This window comes from Gekko japonicus, unplaced genomic scaffold, assembly GCF_001447785.1.
Source record: "Gekko japonicus isolate JY-2015 unplaced genomic scaffold, Gekko_japonicus_V1.1 scaffold559, whole genome shotgun sequence".
Classification (NCBI taxonomy): domain Eukaryota; kingdom Metazoa; phylum Chordata; class Lepidosauria; order Squamata; family Gekkonidae; genus Gekko; species Gekko japonicus.
The window spans coordinates 18,978-40,186 of NW_015168064.1; the positions used below are offsets into that span (position 1 = coordinate 18,978).

The 21,209-nt window shown below is 43.4% G+C and overlaps 1 protein-coding gene across 1 annotated transcript in view; it reads left to right on the top strand.

Annotated features, from left to right (window-relative positions):
- Positions 1-7,029: 7,029 nt before the first annotated feature.
- Positions 7,030-21,209, top strand: part of LOC107113249 (kelch-like protein 14) — a 52,292-nt gene continuing 38,112 nt past the window's right edge. Inside the window, exons 1-4 of the mRNA XM_015414550.1 lie at positions 7,030-7,034; positions 8,453-8,568; positions 12,923-13,012; positions 19,016-19,094. Of these exons, the coding sequence (XP_015270036.1) occupies positions 7,030-7,034; positions 8,453-8,568; positions 12,923-13,012; positions 19,016-19,094 (290 nt within the window). The remainder of the gene's footprint in view (positions 7,035-8,452; positions 8,569-12,922; positions 13,013-19,015; positions 19,095-21,209) is intronic.

Here is a 21,209-nt window from a genome sequence, read left to right on the forward strand (position 1 = left end):
TCACTGGAAATCTGTGCTGGACAGGGGGACCTAATTGCATGGTGCCCCTCAGGTACCTTTTCACATGCTTGTCAGAAGCTAGTTTACCTTTCCCCCTATTACTCAGAACTGCTGCAATAGCAGCTACCTGTTTCTTTAAAGTATTAGGACGTAGACCCCTTCACCCCGCATGCAAGAAATCTATAATGTCAGAAGTATAGGGATTTAAGGGGTCCACACCCCTGGCAGCCGCCCAGCTGCTAAAAGCAGCCCACTTGTAGTTGTAAATGTGCCTCGTGGCGGGATGTCTGGCCTGAAACATGATGTCAGTAATGTCCTTGGATAGGCCTGAGAGTTCTAAGTCCCTCCTTTCAGCTTCCATACCGTCAACTGGAGCCATGCTGGATCTGGGTGTAGTATGGGCCCTTGATGGAGGCAAGTCCCTCTGTGCTGGTAGTCTCCATGGTTGCAGTGTGGACATTTGGATCAGTTCCGAGAACCAGATTCTTCTCGGCCAGTGAGCAGCCAATAGAATCACCTTGGCTTTCTCCTCCCTGATCTTTCTCAGCACCCTGCCAATAATCGGGAGTGGAGGAAAAACATACAAGAGTCCCTTCGGCCACTCGATGTGCAGGGCATCCAGACCCTCTGCCTCCCTCTCACTGAACCTGGAGAAAAACCTGGGTACCTCTTTGTTCTTCGTGGAGGCAAAGAGGTCCAATATGGGAGTTCTGAATCGTGACATCAGCTCCTGGAACACGTGATCGTTCAAGGCCCACTCGGCAGGATCTATGTCTCTGCGACTCAACCAATCCGCCTGAATATTTACAACACCTTGAATGTGTTGGGCTTTCATGCCGTGTACATGCCTTGCGGCCCATTTGAGAATCTGCACTGCTTCTTGGTGTAGAAGAATCGCTTTTGTCCCTCCATGGTGATTTATGTGTACCTTTGCTGCTGTGTTTTCGGTGCGGATCAACACAAATTTCTGCTTCAGTATGTCTTGGAAAGCGTGAAGAGCCAGACATATGGCTTGGAGCTCCAATAGATTGATGCTGTTCTTCTTCTCCTCCCACCTACCCTATACTGACACATCTAGGCAATGGGTCCCCCAGCCTCTCAGACTGGCATCTGTGGTCACGGTGACATCAGTTTTCTGAAAGAGAGCAACACCTTGCCCCAGGGGTAGTGGAGAAATCCACCATGTCAGTGAACTCCTCACCTCGGTGTGATGAGGATGAACCTGTGTCGTCTTCTCCTGATGTCACTCTGAAATAGAAGTAGAGCCCATTGCAGCGGCCGCGCATGGAACCTTGCCCAGGGCACCAAGTCTATTGCCACTATCATTAGCCCCAAAAGTCGAGCTAATTTCATTAAGTCTGCTTTACTGTGAAGTAGTAAGGTCTTTATCAGGTACTGATGATGTTTTGTTTTTCCTGAGGAAGAAACACCTTCTCCAATCTTGTATCTATCAGTGCACCCAGGTGCGTCAGTCTTTGAGATGGGATCAGATGACTCTTTGGAACATTTATGAGGAACCCATGGATCTGCAGAAACTGAACCACAAGGTTGATGTCCCTCTGGCATTTGTATTTGTCCAGTGCTCTGACCAAAACGTCGTTGAGATAGGGATAAGTGTGAATCCCTTCTCTCCTCAAGGCGGCCGCTAATGTCACCAGAACCTTGGTGAAAACCCGTGGCGAAGAAGAAAGTCCAAAAGGTACGGCCATGTATTAGTAATGGTGTCCCTGGAAAGCAAACCGAAGATATTTCCAGTAGGCAGGGTGTATTGGCACATGTAGGTAAGCCTCCTTGAGGTCCAAAGAAGCTAGAAAATCACCCTTGTGCAGTGCCTGCAGGATGGACTTCAGTGACTCCATGCGGAACTTCATCTGCACCACCCAAACATTGAAGTCCCTCAGATTCAGGATGGCACGCCAGTGACCCAATATCTTGGGAACGATGAAGATCACCGAGTACACTCCTTTGAAGTAGTGCTGAGTTGGTACTGTTTCTATGGCACTGATGTCCAAGAGGTGCTGTATTGCTTCCTTCAGATATATCAGCTTTGTTGGTTCTTTTGGTACTGGAGACTGAACAAACCGGTGTGGGGGTAGAGAAGAAAATTGGATCTTGTAGCTGAACTTCACAATGGACAGGACCCAAGGGTCTTGAATGGTCCTTTCCCACTGTTCGGCAAAATCCTGCAGCCTGCAGCCAATCCTGACATCACACGGTAGGCTTCTTTCCTTGGTTGTTGGAGTCTCTCTTGAAACTCGGGAACTGCCTCTTTGGGAATCTTGACTGGTAAGAAGAGGAATGGCCTCCTCTGTCATCTCTGTAGTTTCTGCCCTTGTAACTTGTTTTATACTATCGAAAGGACTGAAAAGGCCGTGGTTTGAAATCTTTTGCTTTGAAGGCATGGCACGCTTCTTTTCCTTGGTTTCAACCAAGACCTTATCAAGTGGACCTTCACTTTCCCCTTATTACTTCACCTTCACCAAAGAGCAGGTGTCCCGAAAATTTATCTGTGGATAAATTAGCCTTAGACAGGGGATCACTGCTTAAGCCAAAGGTTCCGTCTCACCACTACATTGGCTGCCTGAATCCTGGCAGAATACTGAAGACTGTCCTGTGAGGCATCAGAAGCAAACTGTGCAGCCCGCTTAATCTTAAGTAGTGACCTCTTTAAGGTGAGGGGTTCAGGATCCTGTTGTTGAATAAGATCATCTGCCCAGATGACTATAGCACGTGTAAAATTAGAGAGGACAGCAAAAGCTCTTATTGCCAAGGAGGTTACCTCATGGGCTTTTTTGAGCACAGTCTCATTTTTTCTGTCCACTGTATCTTTAAGGACGTTGTCCCCATCCTTGGATAAAACAGCCCCAGAATGTAGGGCCACCACTGGCATGTCCACCAAGGGCACCTTCAAGTCTTCTATAGTCTCATGTGGCAGACCATAGAACTTCTTTGCTATAGTATTCAGGGTAGAGTCAGTCCCAGGAAGAGCCCATTCTGATTTGATCACTTCCTGGAAATGCCTTGGAAAGGGGCAGCCTGTCCATTTTTTGCTGGGTTTTTTGAAACCTCTTGCATCCAGGCTATCTGTTGCCTCTGAAGTGCCTTGTTCTCCTGCATCATTTGAGTAGTTGAGGGTGGAGACTATCTTCTTGAGTAATCTCTGATAGTGCTCAGGTTGAAATAACCAAGTAGAACTCTCCCTGGCGTCTGAGTCCTCACCAGACCATTCACCCTCCTCCTTGTCAGAGTGAATGGCTGAAACAACAGAATGGCTGCCTTCCTCATCTGAAACTAGCCTATGCTGGGTATGCTTCTTCTTATAGCTCAGCTTGGGCCTTTTTGTGGAGGGTGGGGGAGTTAAGGATCTGCTGCTCCTGGATCTCTCTCTCCCAACTCGCCTTTTTTGTCCCCTTTTCTTAGAAACCTCCCGTTCTGAGGAAGAAGAGGAGAAGTGTGTAGATGCAGAGACAGAAAGGCTGGAGGTCCTATGCCTTTCCTTGCCGTGGGGATCCATGGACCTCTCACTGAAAACACTCCCGGTCCCCAGACCTCAGATCAGTGGGCTCCCGGTCCTCCTCAGGCTGCCTAAGTATATGGCTTGGCATAGAGTTAATGACGGCAGGAATTGGTTGAGGGAACCAGGCTGCCCTCCAGCTATTCACTGGCCAGTCGCTAGGGGGCTGTCCGTAAAGCACAGGAAAAAATGTGGCAGCGGAAGCCATGTTTTGCCCTGTTGCTGCAGGTGCATTCGTCATCTGCAGAGGGGAGGGTAAGAACGGAGCCACATAGATGTTGTAGCTGGCCAGCCTGGGATCTGCTACCGATGGAGGGTTGACTAGTGGGCTGGGGGCTCTGAAAACGTTCCCGGACTCACTGCTCCCCACAGCAAGAACATCCATGGCAGCGCTTTGTTCGCCATGGCTCGTGTGCACCCCAGTTTCACGCTTCTCCTCCTCAGCCATTCTTGGTCTCCCAGAGGCCTCTGGGGCCGTTTGGGCCATCCCATACCCAGGAATCGCTGCGCTGGCTGTGTGGCTTCCCGAGACCTCAGGAGCCCCCGCCCGATCCTCTTTCCGATGCGTCCTGGCAGTCTGTGTTGCTCCCTCCTCTCTGTCTGAGGCCTGACGGGCAAGGTCTGCTCAAGCTTTGTTCCCTGTTGTTTACAGCTTCTGAGCCTGGAGCCTTCTTAGATGCCTTGGAATCCATGCTATTTGCACCTCAAAGGGTCTCAGTCTTTAGATATGCTGAATAGACAACTTCTGGTGATCTGGTGAGTGGAGCTAGGCTCTAACGACCTCCTGAAGTGGCAGGGCTGTCGAAACTGGAAGGGCGCCCTTGCTCTATCCAAGTAGGCATACACAAAAATTGCATAGCCCTGCCTGAAGCGAGAAGGGGTGTGACCTAACCAGTCTGAATGCCTTCCGCCACTGGAGGAGAATGTATTGATGCATATATTTTCCTCTAGTGTGAGCTGAAGCTACTTGTTTCAGCAGGAGAATATGGAGTGAGAAGAATAGCTTCACCTCCCCTTTAAAGCAGCCCCATATCTCCATGTGGGGGGAAGAGAATATTGGAGAAAATTGTCACGGGATTGCATGTAAAGTTTAATTCTACCCTTATTGACAAATTGTGGTATTTTCTTCTGTAAAACATTTGTCCCATTGTATGATGATTGTCAGTATTATAGGCTGCTGTAAACATAGCCTGTAGTCTTTCCTCAAGCAGTCCATCCTCATTTGTTGTTCTTCCATCTAAAGTTCTCCCTGTGTCCCAAAAATGTGTGAACAACTGACCAGAAACCTACTGTGCTTCTTGTCGTTATTAATTCATTCCAAATGACAAGTAGTTTGCATGCAGAAAGAACACCTCACAAACAGCTGTTCTGCTGAAATTTATTGGCATATACAAATTTCTGAATAATTATGAGAAGCAAACTAGGGGCAAGGGGTAGAAATTATTTTAAAATTATAGGCAAACAGACAGACAAGTTTGAGAAGAAAATATGTCCCTGGTAATGTCGCCCCTGTAAATAATGCTATCAACTGATGACCTTTTTCATTTTGGAGCAGAACTGAATGCAAGAAGAATGAATGCTGAATATTTGCATGTTTAATTTTTTTAATTTTCCAGTTACTCATTCCCTTTGACAAGATCATGGTGTGTTTCTCCTGGCTGAAATATACTGCATGTGTCTGTTGGTTTAAGTATTTCTTTGGATGGATACATATCCAGATAATAAGCTACTCTGGTGTTGCTCTGGTAGTTGTCTTCTATCTTTTAAGGAAACCTTAAAACATGTATTTTTCTCTGTTTTTATTCACGGATCCTAATGATATGTTGCTGACTTAGAGCTACAGTGTGTGAGCTAGGTTTGCTGCAATAATTACATAGATTATGAACAAAAGACATGGCAGGTGCTTACTGTGTGTTTCTTCACACTATAACAAACACATGGACCCTCTATATGTTTAGAATGTATTGTGTTATATTTCTGTTACATTTTTGAAAGGAGCAAATTAGACTGATGGCATAAATTTACCAGCTAAAGCATCTGGCCAGTAAAAGGAACCAGAATGCTGTACTGTCATAATAGTGTGGTGGTACTACTTGGTGCTTCACAAAGGTGGAGGATTTTACATAACTGTGTTATGCAAGAAGACAGTGGAGCAGAGGCAGGACCTAGGTCAGCTCACCTACCAGCCATCCAAAAAAATCAGAGTTTGCATTGGTACAAGGGAATTGAAAGGGTTTAGACCAGGGATCCCCAACATGGCACCCATAGGCATCTTTCCTGGTGCCCTCCAAGTGTTTTTAGAAAGTGGGAGGGGCAAGTGGGTCCTTTGCCCAGCAAGGCTTCTGACTGATCATTGGAGATTTGATTGGCTGTGTAGACTTTTAAAAACATTGCTTTGGCAGCAGCTGCCACCACAGCACAACAATCTTCACTGTGTTACTGAAAGTGAGCTGCAGCAGCCATTTTGTGGCTGGCGTTGCCTCCTGTGGCAGCCATTTTGTGATTGCGCCCACCACACTGTGTCAGAGTTCCAGAGGTGCTGACAGACCCAAGGATGTTGGGGACCCCTGGTTCAGACACAAGTTAATCTATTATAAGAGATTATGAAAAAGTATCCAGAGAAGGGAAGTGGATATGAGAGAGCAGATGACACATAGCTCTTTTCTCTGTAAGAAAAGAGGGACTGTTTCCCTTTTGCCATGTGTGTTTGTGGTGGAATACATACTTTATAATGCCTCATTATTGGCTGTTACTGATGAGCTAACAATTACATGTGCAATCCAAGCAATTGACCTCCCTACAAACTTTATGACTGAGAAAACCATCTCTCTTCACTGAGAACAGATTTCTGGTCTGCTGGTTAAAAAGCAGTGCAGAGATGCTCCTCTTGAATTTCTGAAGAAATATTCTCTGCACTTCTATTGGAATTGCATAGTTGGGGGCTTGAAAGGTAGGTTACCCAAGAAGCTGTCTGTGTTGTTCTCTTTTAATGTGTCTTTCCTTGTGTAATTTATTTATAGGACACCAATACCTTGGTCCTTGCACATGTTTTTCAGATGTCAATTTTCTCTTTTTATTTATTGGCCTTTTCTCCTTTCATTTAACCCCACTAGTTTGTTTAATAAAGCTGAGAGTTCTTGCACAGAGCTTTATAAACACATGTTATTAGATTTTTAAACCTCTTTTGAAAGTGCCTCTATCCTACTTCCTCCTAGTAAAGTGACCTTTTTAAATGGAGGGAAGTGGGTTTAGATGACAGTCATGATAAATGCGGTCATGTTCACTCAATAAAATAAGGCCCAGTGCATTTGAGGATAAATCAGTGAAATGTACAGCCCCACCTGTCTGTCTCCATCATTCATTTCCACTGTCACTTTCACAGTGGCTGATGGATCACAGTTGCTGTAAAATTAGACAGCCTTTAATCTCATTTCATCCTGATTAGCTTCTCTTTACCCTTTCCCTCTAACTCACTGACTGACACGCTAAAAACTCACACTGGGCTATGTTTGAGCATGGCGTACAAACTTCTTTCCAAATACCTTTTTTGAGGGGAAGAGAGGTACTTACCTGAGATGAAATGAAATGTAAAGATAAGGAAGACTAAAGCTTGTGTTAAAACAAATTGGCAAAATAGAGGACAGGATGCAATTAATGAATGTTGTTCTGCATCACTAGACAAAACATTGGCCCGTATTTTGTATTATTTACACCTGTGAAGTCTTCGTGAATGCTTTGATGCAGCAGGGATGAGACATGGGGGCTCGCTGGTGCAAAAAGGGGGGTTTTTTTGTCCTTCAGAATTCAAAACTGTCAAAATCCAGACAGCTATTCTAGGCATTCCCAAAGGTTTACATATACCAAGAGTTATTTGACCTCTGTGCCACCCCATAAGTGCCCCATCCAGAACACTGCAGAGGCCCTGCAATCAGGGTTGCCAACCTCCAGATGGGACCTGGAGATCTCCCAGAATTAGTACCCAACTCCAGACAACAGAGATCTGTCCCTCTGGAAGAAATGACTGCTTTGGAGGATGGACTCTGTGGCATTCGGCTAAGGCCTCTCCCCTCCCCAAACCTTGCCCTCCTCAGACTCCACCACAAAATCTCCAGGAATTTCCCAACCAGGAACTGGCAGCCCTAGGACTCCCTTCTCATTCTGAGAGTAGGTGGATGGCAACCTGAGAGAGGGCCTTCCTGGTCATGGCACCAAAACCCTGGAACTCTTTCTCCAAGGACGTTCGTCTGTCCCTTTCTGTTGCCATTTTCTACCAGTGGATGAAGAGTCTGTTGTTTCGTCTGAGTTTCATTCAGTGATCCCTCCTCCTCCTTGAGCATAGTTTTAATAGATGTTCTTTATGTCTTTGATTTTAACCCTGATTTTTAATTGTTCTAATGATCTGCGTTTGGGGGGGTTTGGTTTTAATGATTTTAAAATGTGGTTTTATTATGTATGTTTTAATTTGTTAGCCCTTGTGATGTCAAAAGGGTGGGGTATAAATTTTGGAAAATAAATAAGCTGCTTTTGAAACTTCTCTGGTTTCAAAGGTAGTTTGCCATATGGTCTGTGCTGTTGTCGTCTGAGAAAGTAAAATCCAAATGCCCCAGTGGGAACACATGTCTAGTCAGGCAGTTCTCAGAATTGTGACCATGATCTTAGGAAGTTGCATTTTGAAACTGGAATATCTTTTCTTATTCAAATGACACTTTTAGAACTTTAATCTCTGTTCATTTCCTTGTCATTTTCACATGTGGCTATATATCAAGATTATGATATATATATATATGAGAATTTTACAGTCTTTTCAGTTCTCAGTCTGATATTCTTCCATTTCTACATGTCTAAAGTTTCCACTGATATCCATGGTTGTCACTGGTATTAAACAAGTACATTGTTGCAATGTAGCTCTGAAATCATTGTGTTTCCTGTAATCTGTAGAGATGTGAATGCTCATGTTAAGGATGCTTCAATCTTCACCATAAACGAGTTCACCATAATCAGTGGTAGCAATTCTAGTGAGCCTATCCTCAAGGTCTGGAATGACAGCCCCCAGAGTAGAGTGATGGTTCCTGGGACTGAAATGAGTGCTTTAGGACAGGAATGACAGCCCACGGAATAGAATGATAGTCCCTGGAAGTAGAATAAATAAGCAGAGGACCTGCAAGGACTTGAGAGCCAGCATGGTATAGGGGTAGAGGATTGGATTAGCATCTGGAAGATTCAGGTTTCAATTGGCTGGAGAAGCATACTGAGTAACCTTGGTCCAGTCACGTACTCTCAGCATAACCTGCCTCACAGGTTTTGTGAGGAAAAAAGGGAGAATGTTGTCCCCATTACAAAACTTCTTCCAGGACTATTTTGGCCTGCCAGTGCACCCCTAAGCAGGTCTATTCGGGCCACTAAACAAGAAATCAAAGTCTCCTTTTATTCAGTGAGCTTACTCCCAGGTAAAAGGATTGCAACCTCTTCTAACCGCAGAGACCAAGTAGTAATTGTGCAGTCACCCAGTGAATTCTGGTGAATGACTCGTCAATTAGTTGATCTGACCATGATATTTGCATCTGGCAGTTAGAAGGTTATCTGATCCCACAGGAGTTTGGACGTCTCTAGTCATACTGAGAAGTATGGAAGTGGCTTCAGCATCATTGATCCCACATTGTAGAGCCATACATGAATAATGTGGTTACATGAATTGAATTAGCACTCTATTGGGAGGGAGGTAAAGATACAGGTGATCAGCCCTGGATATACATGGGTGCATTATTCATGAACATGCCTCTGCTGTATAGCACCCTTTTACACAGAAGCAGCCTGGCTATGCACCTGAAAGGCACTTCAGTGTCAAAAGAAAGGACTTTATGGTGTTCTGTACTTTTTGGTCATAGATTTGCAGTCCCAAGTCAGGTAGACTTTCTATTATCCTCTGTATTAAGAGTTTCATCTAAGTAAATATTTGGAAAAGCCCATTACTATCCTAATACAGTTTTCAAAAGTGTTGCTATGAATTAAAACAGCATGCTTTTTCAAGCCAAACAGTGGCCCCGGTCACACAGGCCGGAAAATGCAGGGGGGGAGCGTGGCTGTTTGCCCCGGAGCAAAGTGACACACGGCAGCCCAATCACACGTCCCGTCGAGGTCCCGTGGTTGGGCCATAAGGTGCCAATCACACGGCTATCCTGCAGCGCGGCAAAGAAGCGGCGCAGCACGATCACACCGGCAATCGTTATGTGCCGCTTCTGTGACAAACGTGATTTTTTCCCCCCGAAAGTTGTGCATGCGCATGATCGTTTGTGCACATCCTGTGGAGACTTTAAAAAACCCAACAATCCAGCTTGCGACGGGACATGGATGGGTGTCGGATGCCACGGGATTCAAGCAGAAACACGATCAGACGCCCACCCTTGCCCCTCGTTTTCCGGAAACTAGTGCCTCGTATGTAGTAGTTTTTTACTCCGCACCTTCGGCGAGAAGCCATGGGTTAGCCACGGGTGCGCTACACCTCCCAGGTGTTCCGGTGTGGCGCCCATAAAATCCGCAGGACGATTGTGCCTTCAGCGCAGCAAATGCTCCGTGTGAACGGGTCCAGTGTTCACCAGCCATGTATGGTGGGCTCCCAGGTATTTGACAAAACCCATGTTTTTTCAATGCCTGACAGGCAAAAAGGACAGGGGGTTCATTTGAGCTACTGGTGCACAACCATATATGACTGGCAGGCCACATTTGGCTGGTGGATCACAAGTTATGTTCCGGTGTAATCTTAATGGGCAGAGTATTATATTTAACTGGTTGAAAAGTTCAAAATGTAAGGTTGAATCCTGTCAAAAAGTTCCAGGCACACAAGAGGGGTACAATTGTACTGATCCCCCACTATCACAGCAACACTCCCCTCATGGTGTCCCTGGGGGTCCCTCATTCATTAGGAGAAGCATTTTAGTGGGCATTTTGTGCTACAGTGGAAAGGGGAAGGGGGAGAAGTTGCACAGAATTTAGATGGGATCCAACCCATGGTCTTTTCCTTCACTAAATTAAAAAAAGTGTATCAAATGTATTAATGCAAATAAAGGAAGTAACTGTACTTATATAGGGATTAAATTGTGTATGGTTTAATGTAGGAGTGTGTAGAAGCTGAAAACATAAAAAGAGAGGAAAGGTTTACTGGTGGGCTTTAATTATTAACCTGATGTTGAATTTTAAATTGACATAGTAGGTGTGATGGCCTAACATCCCATTCTATAGCCATTCCAAAGCTACAATTTTTAAACCTTTTTTTCCTCCACAAATATTTCATTTACTTGTGGGATTGCTTGTAATTAGAAGAATGCACATCTAACAGTGCCTAGGCCTGCCTCCTAAATGGCTGTATAAGATCTACTAGCAATAAGTAACATTAATTAATGCATTTTCACTAAACCTTTTAGCCTAGTTGCTTTTGCTTAGATAGTTGTACAAATACAGACTATGAAAATGATATTTGACCTTTACTGGAAACTAAAAATGCACCTTACTTATTCATCATTGCCTTGGCAAAAAAAATTCAGTAAGAAGCTTAAATGAGACTACTTGATCTTTAAGAAAATGTGTCCTAAACAAGAAAGCTGCACATATTTCTTATTATTATTTGCATATGCTATACGGCTCGAGTGCATTGAGAAAAATAAAAGATAATAAAACAAATGAAATGAGAGATATATCACCCAAAATAATCCAAGTGTGAGATAGGCTGCCTCTTTTTTTGGCACTGGCAAAAGAGCACAGAGTAAGAGCTGGCCCTGAGTCATATTGATTTCCCACTGCACTGGTTTCCTAAGTGCTCTGTTGATCCGTGTCAAGCAATAAGTTCCCTGCCTATACATGCACATCACCTCCCCATTTGTCCTCACCTAGATTTAAGGTGCCCATATGATGAGCTGAACAAGGACATTATTTTTCCTACTGGTGATACCAGGCCAGAACTAGCATATGTGGTATGATAACTAAAACTGTGTAAGTGTGCATTTCAACACACAATTTTTGATAGTGTCACATACCACAGAGCAATACATATGATGGCACTGAAACTGCATATTTTTTCTGCTGCAGCTCAAACGTTGGAATAATGTGGAACAACAACAAAAAAAGATTTTCGTTTCCTCTCTCCTCCCCATAACAATACTACCCCACCAAACACACAAACACAGAGACTAGCAAAAAGGATGTTGCAACCCTGGAGAAACAGTTTTGATCTGTCTTAACAAAAAGCTTCCTGATTAGATGGATGGAAAATGTCTGATTGTGCTGCTAATGACATTGTACAGGAAATTAAGCGTATACATTTGGAGAAGGCATTAAATCAGCAGGACCTTAATTTAAAAACTTAAAACTGTATGGAAATGCAGCTTGCTCATTGCTGTGTAAGAGAAAGCAACTGAACACTCTGACTCTTCTTCTGGAAATGTTTCCAACAGAACAAAGCTTAGCTGACTGGTGTTGTTGTTTTTTTAAATATGTCTTCTCTCCTTCATTATGCTGTAGTTACAGGGCTCTGTTAGACAACTGCATTGATAGTTTTTTGTGTCTCTGGCATGTTTTAGGGCACACTTTACGAACCTGCAGCAGATGCTTCACCTCAGTGCACTGCCACCCCCTTCAGCCCCCACAACCTGAGCATACCTGGGGTCTGGAGACACCTCAGCTTTCAGGTTATGTAACAGTTGATGCTGCCACTGTGACTGACTAATGAGGTCACAGACAGCTCCTGACCAGTCTGTAGGAACTATTGGGAGAGCTCCTTACCTGTTATAAACAGAGCAGGCAGCTGTTGCAGAGCCTCTGCCTGTGTGGTCTGAGGAATGCCTGGAATTTGCTAGAGTTCAGTTGCTAGTGGCTGATTCTGCAGGGGCTTTTCTCTCCATTGTTTTAGCAAACCCACGTTGGAACAGAAATTCCCCTTTCACTTCCTTTGACCATTGGATTTTATGGTACCTTTTGCATAGATTTATAGCAGTTTTATGGCCATTCAGGGGTGACTTTGCAGTCAGTATGGTGTGGGCCCAGGGTATTTGAATGTGGTTTTGAGCTGCACTTTTTTCTGTGGAGCAAGTGCTAGATGCAGAATCGCCCAGTGACAATGGATGGGAGATTTGTATCAGTACAGCACAGCAGAATTGTGGATCGTGCTCTTACAGCATCAGATCATGCCAACAAGAAAATGGAGATCTTGTTATCTTCCACCTTGTCATTTTCCAGTATTTTTAATACAGCATTTTAAGAATTTGTGACATAATGTGTGGATTTCAGATGCTTTTTAATATATTAAAGCTCAATCCTAATTTTATTATGTCTGAATTTAATGTTTAGATGCTTCTTAAATTAAATGCTCCAAAACAATCTGAGGTGGAACTTGATAAAGAATACTTGTTTTGTTCACAGTTATGCCGTACAATAGTGCCCACCATTGTGTTGTGGAAGTAGAAAATTTCTTATTCGTACTGGGAGGAGAAGACCAGTGGAATCCTAACGGTATGTAGACAATGACTTACAGGATTATGAGCAAAGAATGTATGAACAGTTCAGAAGTATAAAATAACCACTCTAGGACATGCTAATGCTTTTTCCCCTTTTGTGTGAATGAGTATGAATGTAACATAGACCTTACATACGCAGTCAGTTACCTTGTGGCACTGTGCCATCTAGAGGAGATCCCTGCATTGCTGTGTTGCATGTAATGTATCATGTATGTGGATGCAGGAGTGGTTCTGGCGTCCACAAAAATATGAATATTCCCATGCAATCCTTAACAGAGTCACACCCTTTTATACCCCTTGCTTTAGAATGGTGCAACACTGTTTAGGATTGCACTCTTAGCACTTTAGTCTGTGGTGCCAAATTTACTTCCTGGTTCTTATAATGACCTCATAAATGAATTACCCAAAGGGGAACAAAGGATTTAATTCACTTCTTGAGTCCTACTTGAAACATAAGCTGCAAATCTAGAAAACTATGTGCATACAGAGTCGGATGAGCCATGCAGAGGGCCAGAGGTATCTTTGAAGTTCCCACAGCAGCCAAATGCATCACTGAGGCCGATTCCGCACAATCACTGGCTCCCGTGTCACACCCTGATAATATCCGTTGAAATCAATCAGTTCCCCACATGGTGGTCCGGGTTAGCAATTGCCCCGAATCTAATGGTGTTTCCCCCTGGATTTTCCGTCTCCACTATTTTCAGGATCTTTTTTTTTGGGGGGGGCTGCAGTGTTGAAGTCGGGGCATTCCAGTGGGGAACTTGCGATTTGTGGCTGTCCCCTCTTCGCCCCTTTAACACCCCTTTGCTTCTTTCCCTCCCTTTCCCTCCCATTCCTGCCTATCAACACCTTTTCAACGCCCTCCTGCTTCTCCCCCCTCCAACTGTATGGAAATGCAGCTTGCTCAACCCCCGTGTTGCGTTGCAATGCAACAATAGCCCATCGTTTACTGGACGCAACAATGGGCCATTGTTGACCGGCGTTTAAGTATCCTTTTACATGTCTGTATACTGTTTTCTCATTTCTGTTTGGCAATTCACCATGTGTAAAGGTTTAAGCATTCCTTTTTCATGTTCTTATACTGTCTTCCCATCTGCCCCCTCCCCCACTTCCCGGCTGCATCCTTCCCCCCCTTTCTTGGTGCGTGCGTGCTTTTTTCCCTCCAGTGTTGCGTTGCAATGCAACAATAGCCCATCGTTTACTGGACGCAACAATGGGCCATTGTTGACCGGCGTTTAAGTATCCTTTTACATGTCTGTATACTGTTTTCTCATTTCTGTTTGGAATTCACCATTTGTGTAAAGGTTTAAGCATTCTTTTTCATGTTCGTATACTGACTTCCCATCCGCGCCCCCCCCCCCACTTCCCGGCTGCATCAATGGATGCTTTTCGCGGGCATCAAGGGTCAAAAATTAAAGGGACCCATCGGCGTTTCAGTAGGCAGTGCGTTACAATGCAACCCCGCCTCCATTCAAAAAAAAGGAGGGAGAAGAGAGGGAAGGGGGCTCTAGGTTCGGGGCAAGGCGAGATGCAGAAATGAACACCCAGGCAAAACCCGGGTCAGATTTCTGTAATGCGGAAACGTGTGCATAGAATCGGGCCAGTTAGACCCGGGGGGAAAGGGGGGCAAAGCATTAGTGCGGAATCGGCCTGAGAGCCAGTTTGGTTAGTGGTTAAGTGTGCAGACCCTATTCTGGGAGAACCGGGTTTGATTCCCTACTTCTCCACATGCAGCTGCTGAGTGACCTTGGGCAACTCATAGTTCTGACAAGAGCTGTCCTTGAAAAAGCTGTCTTTGAAAGAGCAGTTCTCTCAGCGCTCTCTCAGCCCCACCTACCTCACAGGGTGTCTGTTGTGGGGAGGGGAAGGGAAAGGAGTTTGCAAGCCGCTCTAAGATTCTGAGTGAAGGGCAGGGTATAAATCCAATCTCTTCTCCTCCTCTTCTTCTTCTGAATAGAAGGAACACCCTCCACAGGGAGGTGCGCCTGGCCCCCTCACTTTAGGCCCCCTTCTTTAGGACACAGTTGAAGACAGTTGCATTTAGGACTGCTTTTGATTAATTTACTAGCAGCCCTAAATTCTGGTTTTAATTTTGTATTTTATGTGTAATATTTTATCTAAATTGTACGCTGCTTTGATCTCTGTAAGGAAGAAAGGCAGCTAATAAATGTTTAAAATAAAAGGCGCTAGGACTACAAGCATCATTATGAACTAATTTCCCCCCTACTTCATCTAAATAAATAGTAATACTAATGAATGGTCTTAATGATAAAAGAGTTAGGTATTTCATAAAGCTTGGGGGTTCAGTCAAAGGCACTATTCATGAGCCCTTTAGCTGAAACCCTTCATATGTAGCAGAGCAGATGCAGATGTGGAAGAAGAATCCTCCATATGGAAAGCAGGAACTTACACAGAATACAATAGCAACTCTGTATATACCTTTTCTCTCTGTGCTTAGCAGAATTGCTGGACTGGGCTTTGGTTTGTCTCTAATTTATGAGCTGCCACATCTCTTGAAGTGTCTGGACAGTCTTTTCCACATTCTGACATTTGAAGACTGCTGTTAAGAGTTTCAACCATTGTCTCATGTTTCTCTGTATTTCTTTATGTAGTAAAACAATGCTTGCAGTCTATGTTTTTTTCTCATAGGTGTGAATCAGTCCCTTCCGGATACATTATCAAAAGTCTTTATATCCTTTTACTAGTCTCTTATTTCTAGTCTTCTACAAGGGAGTCACACAGAGATTATCTAGTGGCATAGTTGCTTTTTATTTGATTACTTCATAAATTTTCTACAGAGAGAAATTAAACAATTTAACAGACTTCTGAACAAAGCAAAAGGGGAATATTGTGCATTGCAAAATTTAGAATATTGTCAAGACATTGTTAAAAAGCTTGCACATGAAGGCTGAGTTGCTGTTGTAGCAGTCTGTGTAACAGAGATAATTATGACTGGGAAACCATAAAACAGCTTGCAGGTACACATTTTCACTTCAAAATGCCAGAAGATCCAGCTGAAATTACATATACTGCATATATTTTATTGTGAAAGGCCCATTTCAGCATCTGCACTAAACCAAATTATAGAAAAGTGTTACATCTGTTCATTTACTTAAAAACTGAGATAAACAAACCAGTCCACTCTGTAAGCCTCTTTTCAGTACAGATTTTTTTTACAAAAGGAAGAATACTCCCCCCCCCCATCATGCTCCTGAATCGCTGCTGCACAAAAATGTACAGATATAGACTGCAGAGAAGGACTGAAGCAAGCCTAAAGCCATTTTCCACATCCAGGGAACCTTGGCTAAACCAACATGGATGGTGCCTCTTTCTGCCCTTGGTGTTGCTCTTTGCGTTGACTCCCATTTCTGATAAAGGGTGGAAGGGATATCTATGTAAAGCATTCTATTGAACCACAGGGAGGAACACAGTACTGAGTAGACTGATGTGCTCAGATGCCTGCCTGCTGGGGCAGCTCCCCCTGCCATCTTCTTTTCTAAGAAAGGAAAAGATGAGATACGGTAGTAATATGGAAGCGTTTTAATGGATAGCAGCATTGGCTTCCCAGATAGGATTGGGTAGAATAATTGTCAGCCCAGGTCACCCTTGTGGTACCACTACTCATTGGGGGACAGAGCTGTATTGTAGCTTGTTTCTTGCTTATTCTGACTTTCCTGTTAGAAGTAGAATTATATTTTTCAGAAAACCTTTATACCATGATTCATTAGTTAGCAGAAGAGGAGTGAAATGTGAGGAGCAATTTTCAGGAAGGAGTCACATGGAAGACAAGTTTAGAGAAATCAGAGCAAACATAGGGAAAGAAAAAAACAAGTAAGTAAGTGATGACAGAAGGAATGATCAATTGGACAGAGATCATGGGAGAAAGAAGAGGGAGAAGAGATTAAAAGAACAACTGGGGCCAGATGGTAGGGGTGGGTGTTACATATACATATGAAGCTGCCTAATATCATTGGCCCATCTAGCTCAGTATTGTCAGCTCTGACTAGCAACAGCTCTCCAGGCTACTAAGCAGTGAATGATTTTTCTGACAACATGCTACCTGAAATTCTTTTATAATGAGGTGCCAGGGACTGAACCTACCTGCAAAGTGTGTCCAGCCATGAAGGGGATGAGGGGATTGTGGGAAAATGGTTTGATATTGAGTGTAGGACATTGGTAGGTACAATTTGGGGACAGAACCTCTGGGCAAACTCCCACTGCCAAACCATTTGCATATTCAGCAGTTCATACAAACAAGAGAACTGCTTAGATAACATGACTGAAATGTTATACAAAACCCTATATAACTGCTAGAATGTGCAAACAGTTTTATATGCAGAGTTTACCTTTTCTTGGAACAAAATTTTGTTGTTTGGGGTGTATTATATGACCTTTTTGATGACTGCATGACATTTAATTTTGAAAGTGAAATTCATAGAGTTGCATTTCTATCCTGTAAACAGATCCTCATGTACAGTATGTAGACTATATGGTGTCTGGCCCAGGTGCGTGTGGAATTTAATATGACATTTCTTAGCAAAACAAGATCTTGGGTCAGGGTTTCAGGGCCTGGTTTGGGTGGAAAGGTAGGTTAGAAATTAAGAAATAAAAAGATACGCCTGTGACCTTATTTATTCATGTAAATGCAATTTATGGAGACAGAAAGGTGTAATCATACTGATTATTTAAAGCTGAAGAATATTTATCTAGTAGACTATATGATTGACCATTTATTTCTCTATGAGATACATAACTGGGCTGTCATGTAGCTGTGATTCATTTTTTTAGTCACATATTCAAGAGGCAAGACAGCTTTTTAGAAACGTGCTGAAGGCTCAGGTGTTAAACAGAAATTGCCATGCACTCCCTTGCTCCCATCTTCTTGCTTCCATGTCAATAAGTAAATGCAAAATAAACTGCAATCTTAATATCTTAAAGAGTATGCAACGCTAAAGTTTAGTATTCAGGATGACATAGACCCATGCTTCCTTTCTTTTTTTTTAAGCCAACATACATGGAATAAAGCAGCAGGAGAGCATTTTTCCCTAGATAGGGTATAAACTCACTTTTCTTAAAATTATGGTAAAAACACCTAGGTCTTACTTGTATGTTGCATTTTTGGCTGGGAAATGTCTCATCTACACGTCATGGGGGAAGAAATCTCAAGAATGTAATATAGGAACAAGGCCAGTGTTCCCTCTAAGCTGAGTTAGTGTGAGCTAGCTCACAGTTTTTTAGCCTCCAGCTCACACATTTTTGTCTCAGCTCAGAAAGGATGGCTCCAGAGCCAATTAATTTATGCAGTAGCGAAATCACTCGCTCACAACTTTAATGCCAGTAGCTCACAAAGTAGAATTTTTGCTCACAAGACTCCAAAGCTTAGAGGGAACATTGACCAAGACCCTAACATAAAGATGCCTGAGCATTGTATGTTCTCCTTCCTGTAAAAGAATTAAATAACCTGTTTCAGATGCAAATAGAGGAGACAGGACAGCTCAAGAATGTAATATAGGAACAAGAGACCAAGACCCTAACATAAAGATGCCTGAGCATTGTATGTTCTCCTTCCTGTAAAAAAATTAAATAACCTGTTTCAGATGCAAATAGAGGAGACAGGACAGACAGAATGTCAGAGATACTCATGATTCTGTAAATTGCCATAAACTCTTTATCTGTGAAATGCTGTGAGAAACTCTCCCCTCCCCCATGATAATTTCCTATTGTGTCATAAGAATTTGGTTTATGGCACTTTATTTTTAAATGACACTGGATTTCCATCTTTAAAAGAGGTTGTATTGAGCCAAAGTATTTTTTGTGTATTTACTGTTACCTTATTTGTTAAAAGCCACAGTTTGCTGTTTCTTGATTTTTTTTTTCATTCATTGCTCTAAAGACCCGTAAAAGTTGTCAACAAGTGAAAGGAGTATACTATAACACTAATCTGCAAATTGTAATGATAGAAAACGAAGAGCTAAATGTGAAACTAATCTCTTTACAGGAAAGCATAGTACGAACTTTGTCAGCCGATATGATCCTAGGTTTAACAGCTGGATACAACTTCCACCCATGCAAGAGAGGTAAAACCTTACTGCTTTGTTTATTTGATAGAGGGGTTGAGAGAAGAATTCTCAATGAAATTACGGCTTGCCTGTTCAACCAAGCAGTGCCTCAGTCTGCTGGAATGGCAGTGGCAGCACCTGCTAAGTCCTTGTGCCATTCACCTCCATGGAGGCAGGTGGAAGTGAACCCTGACAGCAATGTGGGGAGGGAAGGAGGCAGACGGTCTCCCCCTCCCCCGTTGCCTGCTTCTTCCTCAGCCCATCACGAGTCTTCATAAATCCTTCCTTGTCTTAATGAAATAAGTGGGGGGAAATTAGGATCACTGAATCCTTATATACTTCCTTGCTGTATACCAGTTAAGGGTGGCTAACAAAAATTATCTTCTCCCCCAAATGAGCACTGAAGAATTCAGTAATGACTCTGAAAGAAGCCAAATGTGAAATATTTTACAACGAAGGAACTAATAATAATTTTCCTTGTAGATATACCTAATTATAATAAAATGCCTTGTTGCTGAGTGGGCCTCGGGCCTTGACAGCTTCTCTACGGGTGCATTCAGCCCAGTTTCCCAGAGTGTTATTATCAAAAATTAGATCCCTAGGATCAAGTTAGAGTTTAACCAACTTTATTTATTTGGGGGGGGGGGGGTATGAGAATCACAAGATGATAAAAGGCAGGTTGTTTCTTATAACAGAAAGCCACACATGAGAAGTTGCGGAGCTTGACAGACAAGCTAGTGGTCAATGACAGTTAATTATGATAACTCAAATGAGATAAATAAGCTTCATAGCCAAAATGAGGTGAAATCTAAAATGACAAAGTAGAAGAAGGAGATAAGAGATTGGATTTATGCCCCGCCCTTCACTACCCAAAGGTGTCTCAGAGCAGCTTACAAACTCCTTTCCCTTCCCCTTCCCACAACAGACACCCTGTGAGGTAGGTGGGGCTGAGAGAGCTCTTGACAGAAACTGCTCTTTTTCAAGAACACCTCTTATCAGAACTGTGGCTTGCCTAAGGTCATCCAGCCAGGTGCAAGTGGAAGAGTGGGGGAATCAAACCTGGTTTTCCCAGATTAGAGTCCATGCACTTAACCACTACACCAAAGTAGGTGATGAGTAGCTAGAATATGTAGGTAGTTTCCCCATCAGTTTCAGCTCAAGACTACAAAGAAGTTTACAATTACATTTTAGAATTGAAGAAGGTAGAATGGCCAGATTGAGAAAGGTGTTGTTTACAGGTTCTGTTACAAACAGATGACTTGATTCAGTTCCCAGAACTGTTTCCCAACCAGTGTTTTGTCCTTTTTATTGGCCAAATCTACAATGCTTTTTGTGAAGATGCATAAGATCATCAGTCAGATGAAAGGTGCAGTTTTGATTTGTCTTGAATCCATGTTTGATTTTATGTATAACTAAGATTGATCTAAGTGACATATTCCTTTTTATCCTCCTTCAGATTATGATGTTAGTTGAGTTTGGTTCGCAATGGTACTAAAACGTTTACACTGGTGAAGTTTGTAATGGCCAAGATGAATCATTCCTCTTGGTCTTCACACCTATTTCAGACAGGAAAGTGTTCTATTTGTTTAGCGTATGATGCTCTAAAATGGCTGACCAAATGTGCACAAGGCAACACTTCAGAAAGTTTTCTAAAACAACATGAGAAAGAACAGTGGCAAAGTACAACTTCTCTACTTCTATGCCTTGTTGTTTGCCCACCTTCCTAGCGGCAAAGGACTGAGTGGTGTAGTGCATGGAATCCCACCCTAACCCCTCTGTTGTCCCTGGATCCCGTCAATAAAACTCAACCAGTGTGTGCATCTCAGGTGTTGGTGTTCATTGTGCACGATGGAGGAGGAAGCACGTGGGTGGTACCACGCAAGGCACACGATCCTCACAGACACAATGGGCAGGGGCCTCGTCCTGTCAATAATTCTGCCACTCTGTGGAGAAGCGCACATGCTCCTGAAGGTGGGTGAACATGGCATCCAGAAAGCTGTGCAAGGAACAGCTAGCTGTGGACTGGGACACCACAAGGATTTCTGCCATGACCCCCTGGAAGAATCTGGTGGCCAGGAATCTCAGGGAGAGCAGGACCTTCTGCAAGATGGAGATGGCATGGGGACTGGGAGC